Source organism: Setaria viridis, chromosome 9 (genome assembly GCF_005286985.2).
Source record: "Setaria viridis chromosome 9, Setaria_viridis_v4.0, whole genome shotgun sequence".
NCBI classification, from domain to species: Eukaryota; Viridiplantae; Streptophyta; class Magnoliopsida; order Poales; family Poaceae; genus Setaria; species Setaria viridis.
This window is the reverse complement of record NC_048271.2, coordinates 44,594,185-44,610,024: the sequence shown is the minus strand read 5'-3', so window position 1 is coordinate 44,610,024 and position 15,840 is coordinate 44,594,185. Positions and strand designations below refer to the sequence as shown.

Genomic DNA, 15,840 nt, shown 5'->3' with positions numbered 1-15,840 from the left:
TAGCCTCCATTTGTGTAATGGGTTTTGTAAATAGCTAATATGGTTACTGTAGCAGCACATTGTCAAATCATGGACTATTTAGTCTCAATAGATTCGTATCACCGTTTAGTCTTCATGGATTTTGTAAATAGTCTATGTTTAATACTTCTAATTAGTATCTAAATATTCGATGTGACAGAGACTAAAGTTTAACTCGGAATCCACCCAGAAAAGAAAGAAAGGTGGCATCCGAAAAAAAGAAACTGCAGCTTTTGTTAACGTTGTTGTTAGGCCCCACTTGGTTCTTAATGTCAAATCGTTAGACCGATGGATTAGCCCAAGTTTGAAGAAAGCGAAAGCATGGGCGCTCAAATTTTCCTTTTTGTAAGCTGCTGTGCTGGCCGTCTCTCTTGTCGGCTCTACTCTTCAGCATTGATACAGTCTGAATTAGGCGAGTCTGATCGATGAGGTAGCATCTCGTTTTTCTGCTTTGCACCGAAAATGAGGACCTCTGTGAATCGGATGTTGATAAAAAGGGAATTGAGCGAAGCAAGTGACACCACCTGAAGTTGGGCAGAGCAGACAGGAGCAGCGGCCTCTCGTGCCTCGGAAGAGCCCCTCCCACAGGGCCACAGGCCACAGCGGCAGGTTGCGACGGATCGGCCGAGACGTGGAGACTCAGCGTTGGCGCCTCCATCTCAAATTCTCCATGGAAGGAAGACGATCCCGCCAAGTTCGGACGCGACGCCGGCCGGGAGCCGTGGTCGCTCTCGTACGCATCACGTACGCCCAGCGTCTTTTGTTCGTCTCGCGTGGGTCGCCGATCCGATCGCGACGTGAAGCCGGCGGCTGGCGTGCGCAGGGAATTAGTCGAAGTGACCGAGGACCCAGACGCGGAGCGGTGGGTCCGTGGCCCGTGGGGGTGGTTTCGGCATCGCTTTCCAGCGAAATATCTCTCTCTCTCGGCCGCCGCCATGACAGCGGCCGGGGCGCTGATCCGGGCACCCGGTGGGGTGCGTGACGGGATAAGATGAGATGGCTATCCATCCATCCCTCGCTTTCCCTTTTCTACCTTCTCCGCAATCCTTTGCGAGCAACGTTTGGATTCATTATCACTCTTTGAGCTCTTACCTTTCTATACATTGCTCGCGTCCCTCTTTTGTATTATATATGGACATTTTCTTCTCCATGGATGCCTATCTTTGTCGATAGGAGGAGAGGAGCTGGCCACCACCAGTTCGTCAGGTAGCTAGATTCATCTATATCCTTTCGCGCGCTAACAACACCCCCCAAATAGTGAATAATGAAGACCGCGTATGCACGTCAGATGGTGATGCACAAACGTCGATCGATTGATATCGAGCCGGGGTATCGATTTCATCTAAGAACATCGATTTCGAGAGCGCTGCTGCGATCGGTAGTCTCACAGCCCCCGGATCGTAGCAGGCACGTACTACGGGTGCAACATCTCTGTCGCAACGATGCTCCATCAGCAACTAACCTCGCACATGGTGGCCCTGAATTCCGATCCGTTTCTGATTTCTCTCTGGAAAATTCCAGAACATCGTCGGAGGACTGGACGAAGGATGGAGAGAGATGGTTGCATAGTACGTATCGCTCACGCGTGCCAAACAGTTGCCAGTTGGTGCAAGAAATTTGGCGTGTGTGCCGTTCTGCCTATGCAATCGGGCAGTCCCACGTCACTCTGCAGATATTTTGCACCTTCATTTCAGACACCATGCGGGCATTGCTCAAGTGTATAGCTAGCTTGGGTGTCCAACTAGCTGCTGGACACTAGTGCTTGGCTTACGAGGCTAAGGATATAATATGATCTGGTGCGGTTAACATTAACCCCACTCGGATACACACAAGGCTCTTCAAAGTATTTCGAGACCTTTATCTACAAAAAAAACACACTGTAGATTTGTAGTAGGTCATTTGAAATGGCTTTTGGTCCACAATCACATGTACCGTCAAATGTCTTCGCTGAAAAGCCAGCTTGTAGTGTAGTCTTGTAGATGTCTCGCCTATGAGACCGGCCGTGAGAAAGCCGGGTCTTTGCTAAGCGCCGGAGTTGGGGCTCGAGGCACCCGAAATAATCTTTGCCATCGCCGGTGGAAAAGATGCGAGCTGTCCATGTCCTCCACCACCACCGGACGCCATTACGGATCACGGAGCAAATATGATTTTGTTCGGCCAATGCAGCGCAGGAGGGCAGGAGGGCAGATAAACAAGCGCTCCACTCCACTACCGGCCCCTGCTCCACTGTCCGCTCCAACAAAGCTAACGGTGGGAGCTCTCAAAAAAAAAAAGAAGAAGCTAACGGTGGGCCCCGCTGAGAAAAACAACGTCGCTAGTGCTGGACCCACCGTCAGTGGCAGGCAAGATTAGTACTACTCCGCTCTCCCAGGCAGCCCGCGACCATTTCTGCTGGCCAACGAAGCTCCGCCTATAAGTAAGGTCTCTCTTACAGAGCTAGCGCATGGTTTCGCTCGCGCGATCGAATCTGAAAATCTGCTGCTAGTTATTCGGTTGTTGTTACAGGGTCCAAAGCCCAGCAGAGGAATCGCATCTAGGCGAACTCTCTTCTCGCGCACTGGGGTTCCTCTATTCATCTTGCCTGAATCCTTTCCGCAAAGGCGGCGGCCTGATTTGGGAGCAGCTCTTTCGCTTCCCGGATCGCCGGGATCAGGTACCACTCTCTTAACTCTTGTTGCATCGATCGGCTAAAGAATTTGTCTTGTGAATTGGATCTTTTTGTTTCCTGGGATCTGAATGTTTGCATCGGCTAAAGAATTTGTCTTCCCGGACTAAAGATTGTTGAATCCTACTCTTGGTTCTGAAACACAGCTGAGATACTCTTGTAGCCTCTTCGTTTGTGGACTTGGTCTTAATTTACAGATACACACAAACTGTTCCCATCAGCAGTTGGTTTGTCCTGTTGTGTGCATTACAGATGTGAACATGTAGTTGCCATGAGTAGTTTTATCTATTAGACCTGCAACAACACTAATGTAAATGTGTAATAGTTGGCATCATCAGGAACAATCCACACCGCAGGATCCTGCTCTTGTGTACATGGACTTCCTTATTTTGATAGATTTTTATTTATTCCTAGTCTTCGTGGAAGCTGTGATGTAGAACTTGTATATTTAGTCATGTGCACCTTTCTTGATCTGGTTAAATGACAAACATAAATTCAATTCATCAAACATATGTGAATCGCACGAGAATCATAATTCACAACTCAATAGACAAAGAGAAGCATAACTAAGGCAGCTCATATGTGGATCTACTTATCTTGACGTATAATTTGGCGTTACAAGACACTAATAAAGTACTATTTAATTGTGAAAAGAACAACGAATTTGCTCTTCATATTCATATCGAAACAGTTCAGCATATAGTTGCATGGCAATTAACATTCTCCTTTCTCATTTCTAAAAGTTTTTTTTTTCACTGACTTTTATGCTTTCTCTTGGCAGTATTGGGCTTTCAGTAAGAGATAGAAATATCAAGGGATGCTGAAATTATGTGCTTGCATGATAGAGTAGCTTGTCTAAGGACTGGCAGGGTAGCCAACCATATTCGTAGTTCTCTTGATTTTGATGACAGCAGAGCACAATATGAACAACATTTGCTCCATGTGCACACGCACAATGGGGCTAGGCATGGCAGTTCAACCATCACCTTAGGTTACTTTCTTGGAGGAGACGGGTGAAATTGTTGGTTATTTGCGGACACCTTCTACATCATTTGGTGCTCATTATCAACTTTATAAGTTTAAAAAATCATTACTTTTGTCCATAAAACATTGGGAAGATGACCGAGAAAGGAAATATTCTGATGCAAAGATATGAGATGGGAAAGTTACTTGGGAAAGGGAGTTTTGCCAAAGTTTACCATGCTCGTTGTGTTAACACTTCACACAGTGTTGCTATCAAGGTGATTGACAAAGATAAGATCTTTAAGTGTGGTCTTATGGATCAAATAAGTCGAGAGATTTCGGTGATGAAGTTGGTGAAACATCCAAATATTGTCCAAATGTATGAGGTGATGGCTACTAAAACCAAAATATATTTTGTGTTAGAATACGTCAAGGGAGGAGAGTTGTTCAACAAGGTTCAACGAGGAAGGCTAAAAGAAGATGTTGCTCGTAAATATTTCCAACAACTAATTAGTGCTATTGATTTTTGTCATAGTAGAGGAGTTTATCACCGTGATTTGAAGCCTGAGAATCTTCTTCTTGATGAAAGTCGCAATCTCAAGATCTCAGACTTTGGTTTAAGTGCACTTCCAGATTGCAAGAGACAAGATGGGTTACTCCATACAAGTTGTGGTACTCCTGCATATGTTGCTCCAGAAGTAATAAGTAGAAAAGGATACGATGGTGCAAAGGCTGACATATGGGCTTGTGGAGTGATTCTCTATGTGTTGTTGGCAGGCTATCTTCCTTTCCAGGATAAGAACTTGGTAGACATGTATAAGAAAATTTGCAAAGCACAACTCAAATGGCCAAGTTGGTTTTCTTCAGATATTCGAAAGCTTTTGCGGCGTCTTCTTCATCCAAACCCCAGTGCACGGATCTCTATTGCAGAAATCATGGAACATCCTTGGTTTAGAATTGGTCATCCAAATCATGGAAAATTGTTTGATTATACCATGAATTCGACAGATAATGTTATGCCCATTGACATGAATTTGGCTTTGGATCATTCCAATGCCAATACTGTTGGGGGTAATCAAGCAGTAGAAAAACTTACTAATTTGAATGCTTTTGACATCATCTCACTTTCTAATGGATTTGATCTCTCTGGCATATTTGAGGAGAACTCAAACAAGGAGGAGGCTAAATTCACATCTACCAACACAGCTTCGACAATCATTACAAAGCTCGAGGAAATTGCAATGAGCTTGCGACTAAAGATAACAAAGAAATGTGGTGGATTGCTGAAGATGGAATGTTCCAAACCAGGAAGGAAAGGTGTGATGTCCTTAAATGCTGAAGTATTTCACATCACACCAAATTTTCATCTAGTGGAGATCAAGAAAACCAATGGCGATACCCTTGAGTACCAAAAGGTTATGAAACAAGTTATGAGGCCAGCACTGAAAGATATTGTGTGGGCTTGGCAAGGTGAGCAGCCTGAAAAGGAGAAGCAACAATCTTAGATGTTGTGACAAGTGTAATAATAGTAGAGATTGTGACAAACCAAAACTCTAATTGTTGACTCAATAATGTACTCTTCTTTTTTTTTCTCATCCTCATATTTTAGTCCAGAGTTTTACACTTCTATTGGCTGTTCAAGTGGAAATGGTTTCTATCTTGACGAAGCTTTTCTTAAACCAATGATTTGATTGCTGAAAATCTGCATATTGTTAAAAGGAAGGCGGTTTTACATCAACCAAGATTCAATACATTTGTTAGCACAGTAGCAAATGTATTTATTTTTATTATATCTGAATTTTCTACGTGATTCGATCTATTTTGGCTCGGCTGTAGACTTTCTACTTCCACATGAATAGGGAATGGCCACGCCATACGTGCCAATCCAGAATCCACTACCGTAGTGTTATCTATTATTTCACTGAATCGAGTTGATGCCAGGACAGACACAGACCCTGAACAATCTGAGATTATCGCTAGCATTCAAGATGCTATCAGGCAACAAATATTGGTTGCTTCAGCAGGAAGTGGGCAGTTCACTTGTGGTCTGATGACACAACAAGCTACTTTCACGGTATAACATGTCAATTTTGGGGACTATTTAGCTTTTTTTTTTTGAAACGTAAAGGGCAGGAGCTCTGCCATATCATAAGAAGAAGAGAATGTGTCAAGATTACATTAGATGGTTTACATGATGAACATTGTGCTCAACCCTCATTACAGACATATGCATTATGAAAATCCTAGTGAGCACTCGGTGCCCCACAGGCCATGTGCCGCATTCGAATTTCCTCCTTGATCAAGGTGGAAGACCTGCCATGAATTGGACCTGTTGCCTTCAAACACTCTCTATTTCTCTCCTTCCACAAGTTCCAAGCCGTGTAAATTAGGATGCCTACTCTTTTCCTTCACGATTGCTGTCACGGAGGATGACCACCATTCCTGAATCGAAGCATTTGTCGTCGGCAGAGCAACCATGTCAGTAACCCAATTACTGACCAATTGCCAAACCTGTAAAGCAAATGGACACTGAATACATAGGTGAACGGCAGTTTCAAGTGCCCCTTCACACAAAGGGTAAATTGGGTTGCAAGGCCAATTCCTTGCGAGCAGCTTGTCAGCAGTTAATATTTTGGTTTGTAGCAGCAGCCAGGCGAAGAATTTATATTTTCCCTCCATTTGTGCCTTCCAGATGTCGTTTGCTCTGAAGGAGCAGTAAGATCCTTCAAATTGAACCACATAGGCAGATTTAGCAGTATAGTTCCCATCTATAGTCCAACGCTAGACAATGTCATCAGGTTCATCATTGAAGGAGATGTTCTGGACCTAGTCCCATAATGTCACAAATTCTTCCATTTCGGTGATACTACTCATTCTCCATAGCCCCCTTGTCCAGTTATATTCGTTTATCTCCTCCTACCTGTGCTTTCTCCATGCTAGCTTATACAGGTTAGGAGCAATGTCCCTAGGAGCCTTACCCTCCATACAAGATGAGTTCCAAAATTCAGCTGTGAGGCCATTCCCAATGTGAATCACTATACTAGCTTTGAAAAGTTGCAAATCAACTATTTAGCATTGATACTGAATACACAGAATACTCTGGAAACATCAACAATCTTTCGTGCTCACCAGCTACCTACTGTTCTGTTTGCTGAATCAGCTAACGCATTGCAATGCGCACTCGAGAACAAGAAGGCAAAATACATGATGAGAGCTGCCTGCCCTTGACCTGGTCATGGGCAGAAGACAGAAGCCCGCTAGATAGAAGAAGCCCACGTCCTTCCGGTTCTGTGCTGCCCTCGTTCGTGCTTGATTGGGCTGGATGGAGCACTGTGCTCAGCCGTTCGCTCGCCATCAGTGTGAGGATAGAAGGATAGAATTACAGCTCAATGGGCTGGGGCAACTTGCTTCCTGAACTGAACCGCCGAATCTCATGCAACGTGCGTCGCGGTAGACATTTTGTCTCGATCGTTTCTTTCAGCATCTCTCTGCGTTTTCCAGCCAGATGGATTTCTTCTCTTCAGATTAAGTACTACACCGAATGTACGCATTGCATTAGCACCGGCTTCCGAGTCGCGAGTAAATTATCCTCTGCTGTCAGAAGAAGTAAAAAAAGGGCAAAAAAGAAAACGTCGACAGCAGGGTTCGAACCTGCGCGGGCGAAGCCCAACAGATTTCAAGTCTGTCTCCTTAACCACTCGGACATATCGACGGTTCGCGTCAGCTGTGGTAGTTATTACATAATATATATTACAATTTAGGACCAAACCTTTTTAAAGTTCTGCTAAACTATGAAGTGGAATAACAGCGCGCGCACAACTGTGAAACCGTGAGGGATGGTCCAAGAACTTGCGAAAAAATTGAAAAGTTCCCCCCGTTTTTTTTTGTAAGATACCTTGCGGTCCCAAACATAGTTGGTACACATGTACATGACTTCTAGTTTGTGCACTAATTTTTTTTAATGTAAATTTACTTCTGATACTCTGCTCACAAAAAAGACATGCTTTTTTAATATAAATGATGGATAGAAAAAGAAGGAAATAATAGTGCTTCATAAGGGCATCGAATAGTGATTTGTTCACTTCGGCAAAAGAAAAAAAAGGTTGCTTGCACAAAGGTAAAAAATTGAACGGCTAGGTGCCTCAACCAGAAAGGTAAAAAACATTGGATCCAATCATATAGATCTCAATAGCATACAAGGTAGAGAACTGTCAACTCTACTCTAGTTAGCAGCAAAAATTGCTACCGGTTACATTCCATACGAGGACCTAAAGATGGTAAATAGCGTGAAGATTAACTACTAATGACAAGGTGAACTGCTGCTACATAGTACAATACTACGAAGTAACACACTAAATGATCTTTTTGGGACAATCAGTATCAGTTTAAAAGGATTCTCTCTTCTTCTTGCTCTTAGATTGCTTCGCCAGGAGAACAGAAAGCCCAGTCAATGCAAATTTCTTCCTCTTTCCTGAAATTCTTTTGCGGGGAGCCATATCTTCTCTACACAAAACACCACTGCGGTTCAGAATCTGACCAAGTGAGATATTTGGCATCTCGCTTGCCTTGTCGTCCCAGACACTTTTGTCATACCCATCAGGCCCCATTAACTTCATACTCAGTATCTGCCCAATTGACAAAGTTTGCTTGAAAGATCTATCTGAAACATCATCAGTAATATCCATGCTGTGTGAATCTTTACGAGGATGGGCTGCGTTTTTGAACTTCGGAGATCCGCAGATAGACCGCTTTCTGTGTCCACTCTCAGATTTCCATCTCCGAAGGATCTCTTCAACTGCAAGCTTTCCATGGTTTGCAGCTTCAACCCTCTTTAGGGCCTCTTGTAGCGCCTTCTTGCATTCTTCAACCTCAACTTTGGCATCCTCGAGCCTCTTAACCGACTCGGACTCTGAGCTGTTAGCTATATCCACCTGCAACATAGCATCTCCTACTTTCTTCTTGGAGTTTTCATCAGCTTCAAGAGTTTTGGAACACAGTGTGAAATACTCCTCTATTGAGAGAGTCACTCCATCAGAAGAGTTGTCACCTTCAAAAGAACTTTGACTGCTCAATAGAGCTTTGATCTCTGCAAGTGCAAGGGACTCTGCTGCTCTAGCTGCTTCTTCCATCTTTTTGGCTGCAATACACCTGATCTCAGCTGTGCTAATGCTGGCCTTTGCCTGCTCGATTTCTGCAGCCAACAACATCGCTTCAGATTTTGAATCATTTGCCATGCTCCTGAGCTGCTGAACCTCAGTTGTCATTTTCTTGATCTCAATAAAAATATCTGAGGGATCTTTGCGTCTCTTCTGCAGATCCTTCAGAGTTTCCAGCTTTTGTGCTGTCTGATCAAGCTCATCCTCCAAATGAGAAACCAAGGAGGTGTTAGAGGAAAGCTTTTCTTGGCCTCTTTCAAGTAATATTTTCTCCTTCGCTATGCTATTTCGCAGTAACTCAACTGCAGCCCGCACTTGTGCCAGATCACTTGTAGTTCTGTTCAGTATTTCTTTGGCTTGCTCAAGTTCCACCAAAACTGAACCAGAAGACAGCTGCGGATTTTCTTCTATGCCTTCCATGCCATCCATATCCACGGTAACATTTTCAGGTTGCTGCTCTTCAGGTCCTGGCGCAGAAACCTGATCAGTTTCCTCAGACTTGACAGCTTCATCAGGGGATGTTTCAGTGGCTTCTTTCTGTATTTTCAGCTTCAGGTCTGCAATGACTTTCTTGGTTGACTCCAGCTCCTTCAACACATCAAGAGTCTCCCTCTCTTTGCGGGCAACCTCATTTTCTAGCTGAGCAGCCTGCTCTTGTACGTCGATGGCTTCTGCAGCTTGTTCAGAGTGTTCATGTTTCTGCAGGTTGCAAATGAGGAAAAGAAGGATAAGAAGCAACATCATGATATAGGTACGTTGACTGGGGAAAAGATAGAAATCTCGCAATGTGGAGATTCTCTTTAGTCCTCGCTAGATATGTTGAAGGCAACACAGCATAACAGTTGACACATGTGACCTGACCCTACTCGAGCTTTGCCGAAACAGAAAGTGCAGGTTCTGAACCACGATTCAGAGCAGTATTTGTTCGTGAAACTACAGCGAGCACTCCAATTAGGAACCCAATGCGAAACACTGTGGATATACAGGTGCAGTGCAATGCATATATAAGTAGCAGCAGCCAGCAGGCTAAAAGATTCACATCAATAGTTCACTCTGTTGCTGGGGTGATCATCTGGGGGGCCAAGCAATTAAGCATTAAGCAAAAGTGGCATGAAATTGATGCAGCGCTCGTTGACGAGTAGCTAGCAACCACCAGCCATCTTTCTAAATCACTGCGAGAATGCTGCGCGCATCTGAAATACCAGGCAGCTACCGACTTCGACCGAGAGCCAAATCCATGGGGACAAGGAGGAGGTTGCAACCTCGGACACCACGCACCAATCAACTACCAGCTGGATGGAGCACACAAAACGGAGCTAGCTATAGCCTTATACCTTACGGCAGGGACCGAGGGAGGAGCAGGAAACGGGAGGAGGGAGATGCAGGCCGGTGTCACCTTGGAGGGCGCGAACCAGGCGGCGCTGCCGCCGAAGCGGTCGACGGCCTCCCGCACGGACTCGAACGGCGCCGACGTGTCGACCTCCGCCCTGCCGCCGCCACCGCCCACCGCATCGGCGGCGGCCGGAGCTGCTGCGCATTCGGCTTCGGAGTTCATGCGGAACGGTGAGATTAGCTAGCTTTCTTGGTTGTGCGCGGAGACCGGAGAGGACCGAGACCGACTGGCCGTGGGCTGTGGCCGTGCGTAGGACTAGCTAGAGTGCCGAGGAGAGAGGAGGTGTGGGGGGACGGGAAAGCTGCTGGTTTTAAGAGCGCGAGTGTCCCGGCGAGCGAGACGTTGACCGTTCCAACAAGGAGCCGTTGCCCGTTGTGTTTTCGTATTTTTCACACAGCCCTGCTCGGCTCGACAAGCTTCGCTTTCCCTCCCCACTTTCTTTTTTCTAGAAAAAAAGGTTCTAAAAACCCGACAGTCCGTGTACTGTACCAGGTGACCTTGGGCATGGAGATGACAGAGTATATACTCACCAACATCAGCTCATATTTGGAAACAACACTAGTGTTTGGATATGACAAAACACACGTTGCTGTGTCACGACACACCCAGCATCATCACCCGCACCCGGCGTGACTGTGTTGTGCAGGTTTCCGTTTGCCCGCCTGTTTGCGGGTGCCAGATGTTACCGTTTCCCTGGAGCAGCTTGCAGCTGTTTCCTCCACCAGACCACCACACCACACGGAGCGGAAACTGGCGTGGCATTAACGGTCGACCAAGAAGTTGGTGGGGGCGGTGATGATGCCCCTGCGCTCTGCTTCTGCGCCTGCAACCGAACACCGTGCGGGGCGCTGAAAAGGAAAAAGGAGACTCAGGATTGCCCGTTGCCATTGCACACGGTCACGGACACAGCGCATCGCAGCTGCAGAGGAGTGCGGGATCCGCCGGGCGACGCCGACGCGTTTCGTTCTCGTCCCCATCGCAGCAGCGGCAAAACGGCCAGGTGGATCACGACGACTCACGGGTCACGACGACTCACGAGAAACCAACCGCTCTGGTGGATCGCTATCGCCGTCCTCCCTTTGGACGGCGAAGCCATAAACGCTTCCGAAGTAATTTCGAAGTATCCTGGCTGCCAGCACATGGGAACTGAACGTTGCCAAAGACAAGAGGACGAAAGGGCTCCTGGACCGTTGCCAAGATCCGGATGGGATAAACAAAACGGGTGCTGATCCCAATCCATGGTAATTAACGCTGAATCAGCTGCTGGTGGCTAAAAGGACAGAGCAGTTGTTCTGTCGTCTTCACCCTTACTCCTGAGCTCATTTTGGCTGTGGGTGTAGGAGTGTTCTTTTGTTTAAAACGGACAGATCTGCTGTTACTGGGAATCGGGTGGGATAGCCGGCCGGATGGGAAAATTGTTTTTTTTTAGATGGGAAAATTGTTGAGGGCAGTAAAAAAGGCCAAACTCTGGTCTGGTTTCGAACCCATGTACCTCCCTAAATGAAGCCCAATAAAAAATCAGGCCCATACTAGTCCTACCCACACGACTTCCTTTTTTTTTAAAAAAAAATATAAAATGGCACCACAGGCTTGAGGCAAAACAAGAGACTACGAGTTTCTCCTCTGTTTTCTTTTTCTTTCACGCGCTCTATGTTTCTGTCAATTGAAAATTTTGACGAAAATCAACATAGTAGCATATCACTATTTAGACCCGTTTGGCAGCTCAAAACTTTCAGATTCTAGGGAAAAACGCTAGAATCACTACCAAATGGGCAGAGGGTGAAACGTTTCACCGGTGAATCATTCTCCTTTTTTGCCTAGGCACTTGAAACAGCCTCAAGGTGGTTTCGATGGATTATGTTTCTTGCCTCCATACTACACTAGCAATCGTATTCTTTTGTCAATGCTTTTTTTAAGTGCAACAAGTTAAAAATGGGTTGCCCTAGCACCATTCTTCACTCACAAAGTTTCAATATTTTTTAATAAAACCTATCAATTTTTTAATTTTTATGTAAAATATTGGTTTTACCTAAGATTCAAATGTAGCCAAACAGTTTTACAAACTGATTCTGATTCAGGAGAGAAATGTTTCAAAAATAATTTGAATCTGAAACGTTTCTATGAGAAGACCCTACCAGTATTTTCTCCGAAAAGCTACTCTTCAAAATGCATACTGACTCTAGCATTTTGCTCTATTTTGATGTGTCACTCGCAGTTTTATTTCTTAGGATTATCACTGACGGCCAAGCCATGGGATGCGGCGGTCGCGGTATGGGTTAAGTTCGAGCCGTGGCGTCAGCCACGAGGCGAGTACCAATACTGTACTGCACTACACGGTTCTAGCTGCTTCTTCTTCTTTGTTTTTTTTTTGGAGCATTTCTTAGTGATTACTGAAGCTTACTGCCTGCGTTGACGCGCAAGGTGAAAACACGATGAGCCGGACAAGGCCCCTGAATCATTGAGAATTGGTTCAACCACACTCCAGACAAGAAATCAAGAACTCAATATTTGTTGACCAGCGCGTACACTCTGTTCACTTGCTCATATATACCCTCTATGGTTAAGTCTTACTCCGTAGAAAACAAAATGTTCCGGATAATTCTCGAACTCCAAAGTGAAAGGAGACAAAATTGTCTTGGCAGCAGTACAGAAGCTGCATGGTACAAGTAGCTAGGCCCGTAGTACAAAGTTTGTCTGTGGCTTGTCGTCGTCATCTTGCTAGCTGCATATAAAAAACGCTTAACGAAGCAGTAAGTACGATCAACCGAGCTTAGCAGCTGTAAGTTAGCTTTGGGTAGGTCAATTAGATCACCTTCATCTCATCAAGCCCGCCCGCCCGCCCAGCAAATCAATCGAGGCAGCTTCCCCGGCCCGGCCGCGATTAGTTGCCGGCGATCGTCATGCGTTAGGGGATCATCATCAGATCGATCTCGGTTAGTTAAATCGTTGAGCAACAAAAAGCCTCAGCCCTCACTGCACTCCAACCTTCGGTCTCCATTTTTCCTGCCTACCACCTGGAAATCATGAGCGTTTCCATGCCAAGCCAACCTCACGCCCCTTGGCTTACTTCATCGACTGAATTTTATCTCACCTTTTTTTACCACTTTTTGCTCGACGCTAGCTTAGCTTAGCTTTGCTAGCTGGTAGCTGCTTGTGTAGAACCGAGCTGAGTCGACGGGGTCAACTCCACGGGCTATATAAGCGCTTCCTGCAGTGTGCCCTCTCCTCGCACACTCTCGAACTAGCTTGATCATCAGCGAATTAGTTGAGTGCCTGCTCAATTAGTTAGCTAGCTGACATTGACGTGCTGCTGATCGAAAAGGTGTTGAGCTAGCGAATGGCGGCTTCGTTGTCTCGCCGGTTCGCGGTGGCGGCGTGTGTCGCGGCCATGGCGTTGGCTCTCTTGGCAACGCCCAGCCGCGGGCAGCTCCTGGACACGCACTTCTACGACAAGGCGTGCCCCGCGGCGCTCCCCACCATCAAGCGGGTGGTGGAGGAGGCCGTGGCCGCGGAGCCGCGCATGGGCGCCTCGCTCCTGCGCCTGCACTTCCACGACTGCTTCGTCAACGTACGCCTACGCAGATGCATTATTTATTATTAGTCACGCCTCGTGCATGCGTAGTGTCCTGAACTCCTGATCTTTGTGCGTGCTCCATTGATTCCCAGGGGTGCGACGGGTCCATCCTGCTGGACGACACGCCCTTCTTCACCGGCGAGAAGAGAGCCTCGCCGAACGTCAACTCCGTCCGCGGCTTCGACGTGATCGACCGCATCAAGGCCGCCGTCAACGCCGCCTGCAGGGGCAACGTCGTCTCCTGCGCCGACATCGTCGCCGTCGCGGCGCGCGACTCCGTCGTCGCGGTCCGTTCTAGTTCGCGCCTCCATTGTTGCTGCACAGAAACCTTTACGTCATTCATGCACCAAATATATATATAATCCGTCGTTGTCGTCTGCGTGCAGCTGGGAGGGCCGTCGTACGACGTGCCACTGGGCCGCCGGGACGCGCGCACGGCGAGCCAGGCGGCGGCGAACAACAGCATCCCGGCGCCGACCTTCAACCTCGACCGCCTCGCTTCCAGCTTCGCCTCGCACGGCCTCTCCCTCCAGGACCTCGTCGTGCTCTCCGGCGGCCACACGCTGGGCTTCTCCCGCTGCACCAACTTCCGGGACCGCCTCTACAACGAGACCGCCACCCTGGACGGCGCCCTCGCGGCGTCGCTCCAGGCGGTGTGCCCACGCGCCACCGGCAGCGGCGACGACAACCTCGCACCGCTCGACCCGACGCCCGCGCGGTTCGACGGCGGGTACTACGCGTCGCTGCTGCGGGGCAGGGGCGTCCTGCACTCGGACCAGCAACTGTTCGCTGCCGGCGGCGTCGCCGACGCGCTCGTGAGGTTCTACGCCGCGAACGGCGACGCGTTCAGGAGGGACTTCGCTGATGCCATGGTGAGGATGGCCAGCCTCAGCCCGCTCACCGGGACCCGCGGCGAGATCCGATACAACTGCAGGAAGGTGAACTACTCTTGAGCCTTGCGTTGAGTGAGCGCGGTTCGCCCGGGCTGGAGCCTGTGGTACAGTGTACTGTTCGATCCAGAACTGTCATCGTGTCGAACGGAGTGCTTAAAGTTCAGTTAAATTAATGTCGTAGTGCTTCATTTGATTTACAAGTTTGTGAGGTTGGCAAGGTGATGAAATTATAGTTTTGTTTTGCAATTAATGTTTCATTAGGTGTTAAGTTGTACGTAGTACGCCTTTTCAGTTACTTTGATTGAGGAATCAAAAGTGTTTCTAAGACAGATGCAGGATGATCTGCATCTTATTAGCAATGCTGGTGTGCCCAAATCGTCTTTTTGCAGCAACTGCACGGGCTTTCTGCCTGTGTGTTCAGTTGGTGGAGCTACTAGCATCTTGCTGTTGCTGCGACTCGCTTTTATTTCTGCTCTGCTCGGACTCTGTTCTTGCTCCCCATTGTGACCAAAACAAGATCAGTTAGTAGCTTCACAAGTTCACGGACACGATCCTTCACATGAACATAGCAATGCAAGATAGTTTTGTTTGTCAAATAACAGCATGATCTCTGCTGGTATCATTCAGCGACCGATAGGTCCGAGACAGAGAAATGCCATCTTACAACTGTCCGAATGCCGGTCACAGCACTAACAGCTAGGTCACGGCTGGGCTAACAATGCACCATTTTTTCCAACTGATACACGTATCCAAAGAACATCTCCATGAGTTGGGAGTTAGGACCTTGTCAAATTAAAGAGGCGTAGCCTTGAAGATGAAACAAATGACCTGCACCTTCAAACTTTCTAGCGCTTCCTCTTCGCGCCGCTCCGGCCGCGTCCTGGAGCTGCCGTTGGTTCGGGCCATGCTTGCTTGTTGATCGACTTGCGCAAAGTAACGAACGCAGCACCATGCGCAGAGAACCAGAACATCGCGTACTCCGTGGGTTCCGGCTCACGGGCCAAATAATCGAGCGCATTTGATCTTATCATCTCCCCCATTTCTTGCATACCACCACTGCTTGCGCATTCCTCTTCGCCTCCGTACTTGCGCAAAATCTCCGGATGGGGCGCGCAAGACAGGTGAGGCTGGAAGAAAGCTTCGGCGTACAGAGGCGGCGCGTCCGCGTTGCGCAGCTT

The 15,840-nt window shown here is 47.4% G+C and overlaps 3 protein-coding genes and 1 non-coding gene across 4 annotated transcripts; 2 read left to right on the top strand and 2 right to left on the bottom strand.

The window, feature by feature from the left end:
• The first annotated feature begins 2,408 nt into the window (after positions 1-2,408).
• Positions 2,409-5,384, top strand: LOC117838254 (CBL-interacting protein kinase 10). The gene is made up of 2 exons (XM_034718207.2): positions 2,409-2,671; positions 3,465-5,384. Exon 2 carries the CDS (start codon positions 3,802-3,804, stop codon positions 5,149-5,151), a length of 1,350 nt encoding a protein of 449 aa, XP_034574098.1. The 5' UTR covers positions 2,409-2,671; positions 3,465-3,801; the 3' UTR covers positions 5,152-5,384.
• Positions 5,385-7,276: 1,892 nt separating this feature from the next.
• TRNAS-UGA (transfer RNA serine (anticodon UGA)) lies at positions 7,277-7,358 on the bottom strand. The gene has a single exon. It is a non-coding gene; the product is annotated as a tRNA-Ser (tRNA).
• Positions 7,359-7,801: 443 nt separating this feature from the next.
• On the bottom strand, positions 7,802-10,530 carry LOC117840684 (WEB family protein At2g38370). The gene is made up of 2 exons (XM_034721203.2): positions 10,199-10,530; positions 7,802-9,501 (listed from the first exon to the last, which is right to left on the bottom strand). The coding sequence occupies exons 1-2, from the start codon at positions 10,355-10,357 to the stop codon at positions 8,032-8,034; spliced, it is 1,629 nt and encodes a 542-aa protein (XP_034577094.1). The 5' UTR covers positions 10,358-10,530; the 3' UTR covers positions 7,802-8,031.
• Positions 10,531-13,236: 2,706 nt separating this feature from the next.
• LOC117837030 (peroxidase P7) lies at positions 13,237-15,021 on the top strand. The gene is made up of 3 exons (XM_034716583.2): positions 13,237-13,763; positions 13,862-14,056; positions 14,156-15,021. Exons 1-3 carry the CDS (start codon positions 13,533-13,535, stop codon positions 14,720-14,722), a joined length of 993 nt encoding a protein of 330 aa, XP_034572474.1. The 5' UTR covers positions 13,237-13,532; the 3' UTR covers positions 14,723-15,021.
• The last annotated feature ends 819 nt before the right edge of the window (positions 15,022-15,840 follow it).

Bases quoted from the DNA above. Each gene is read 5' to 3' on its own strand.
- LOC117838254 (XM_034718207.2), top strand. From the start codon at position 3,802: ATGACCGAGAAAGGAAATATTCTGATGCAAAGATATGAGATGGGAAAG.
- LOC117840684 (XM_034721203.2), bottom strand. From the start codon at position 10,357: ATGAACTCCGAAGCCGAATGCGCAGCAGCTCCGGCCGCCGCCGATGCG. The intron at 9,502-10,198 runs GTGACACCGGCC...TGCAACCTGCAG, and splicing joins CCTGGTTCGCGCCCTCCAAG to AAACATGAACACTCTGAACA.
- LOC117837030 (XM_034716583.2), top strand. From the start codon at position 13,533: ATGGCGGCTTCGTTGTCTCGCCGGTTCGCGGTGGCGGCGTGTGTCGCG. The intron at 13,764-13,861 runs GTACGCCTACGC...ATTGATTCCCAG, and splicing joins TCCACGACTGCTTCGTCAAC to GGGTGCGACGGGTCCATCCT. The intron at 14,057-14,155 runs GTCCGTTCTAGT...GTCTGCGTGCAG, and splicing joins CGCGCGACTCCGTCGTCGCG to CTGGGAGGGCCGTCGTACGA.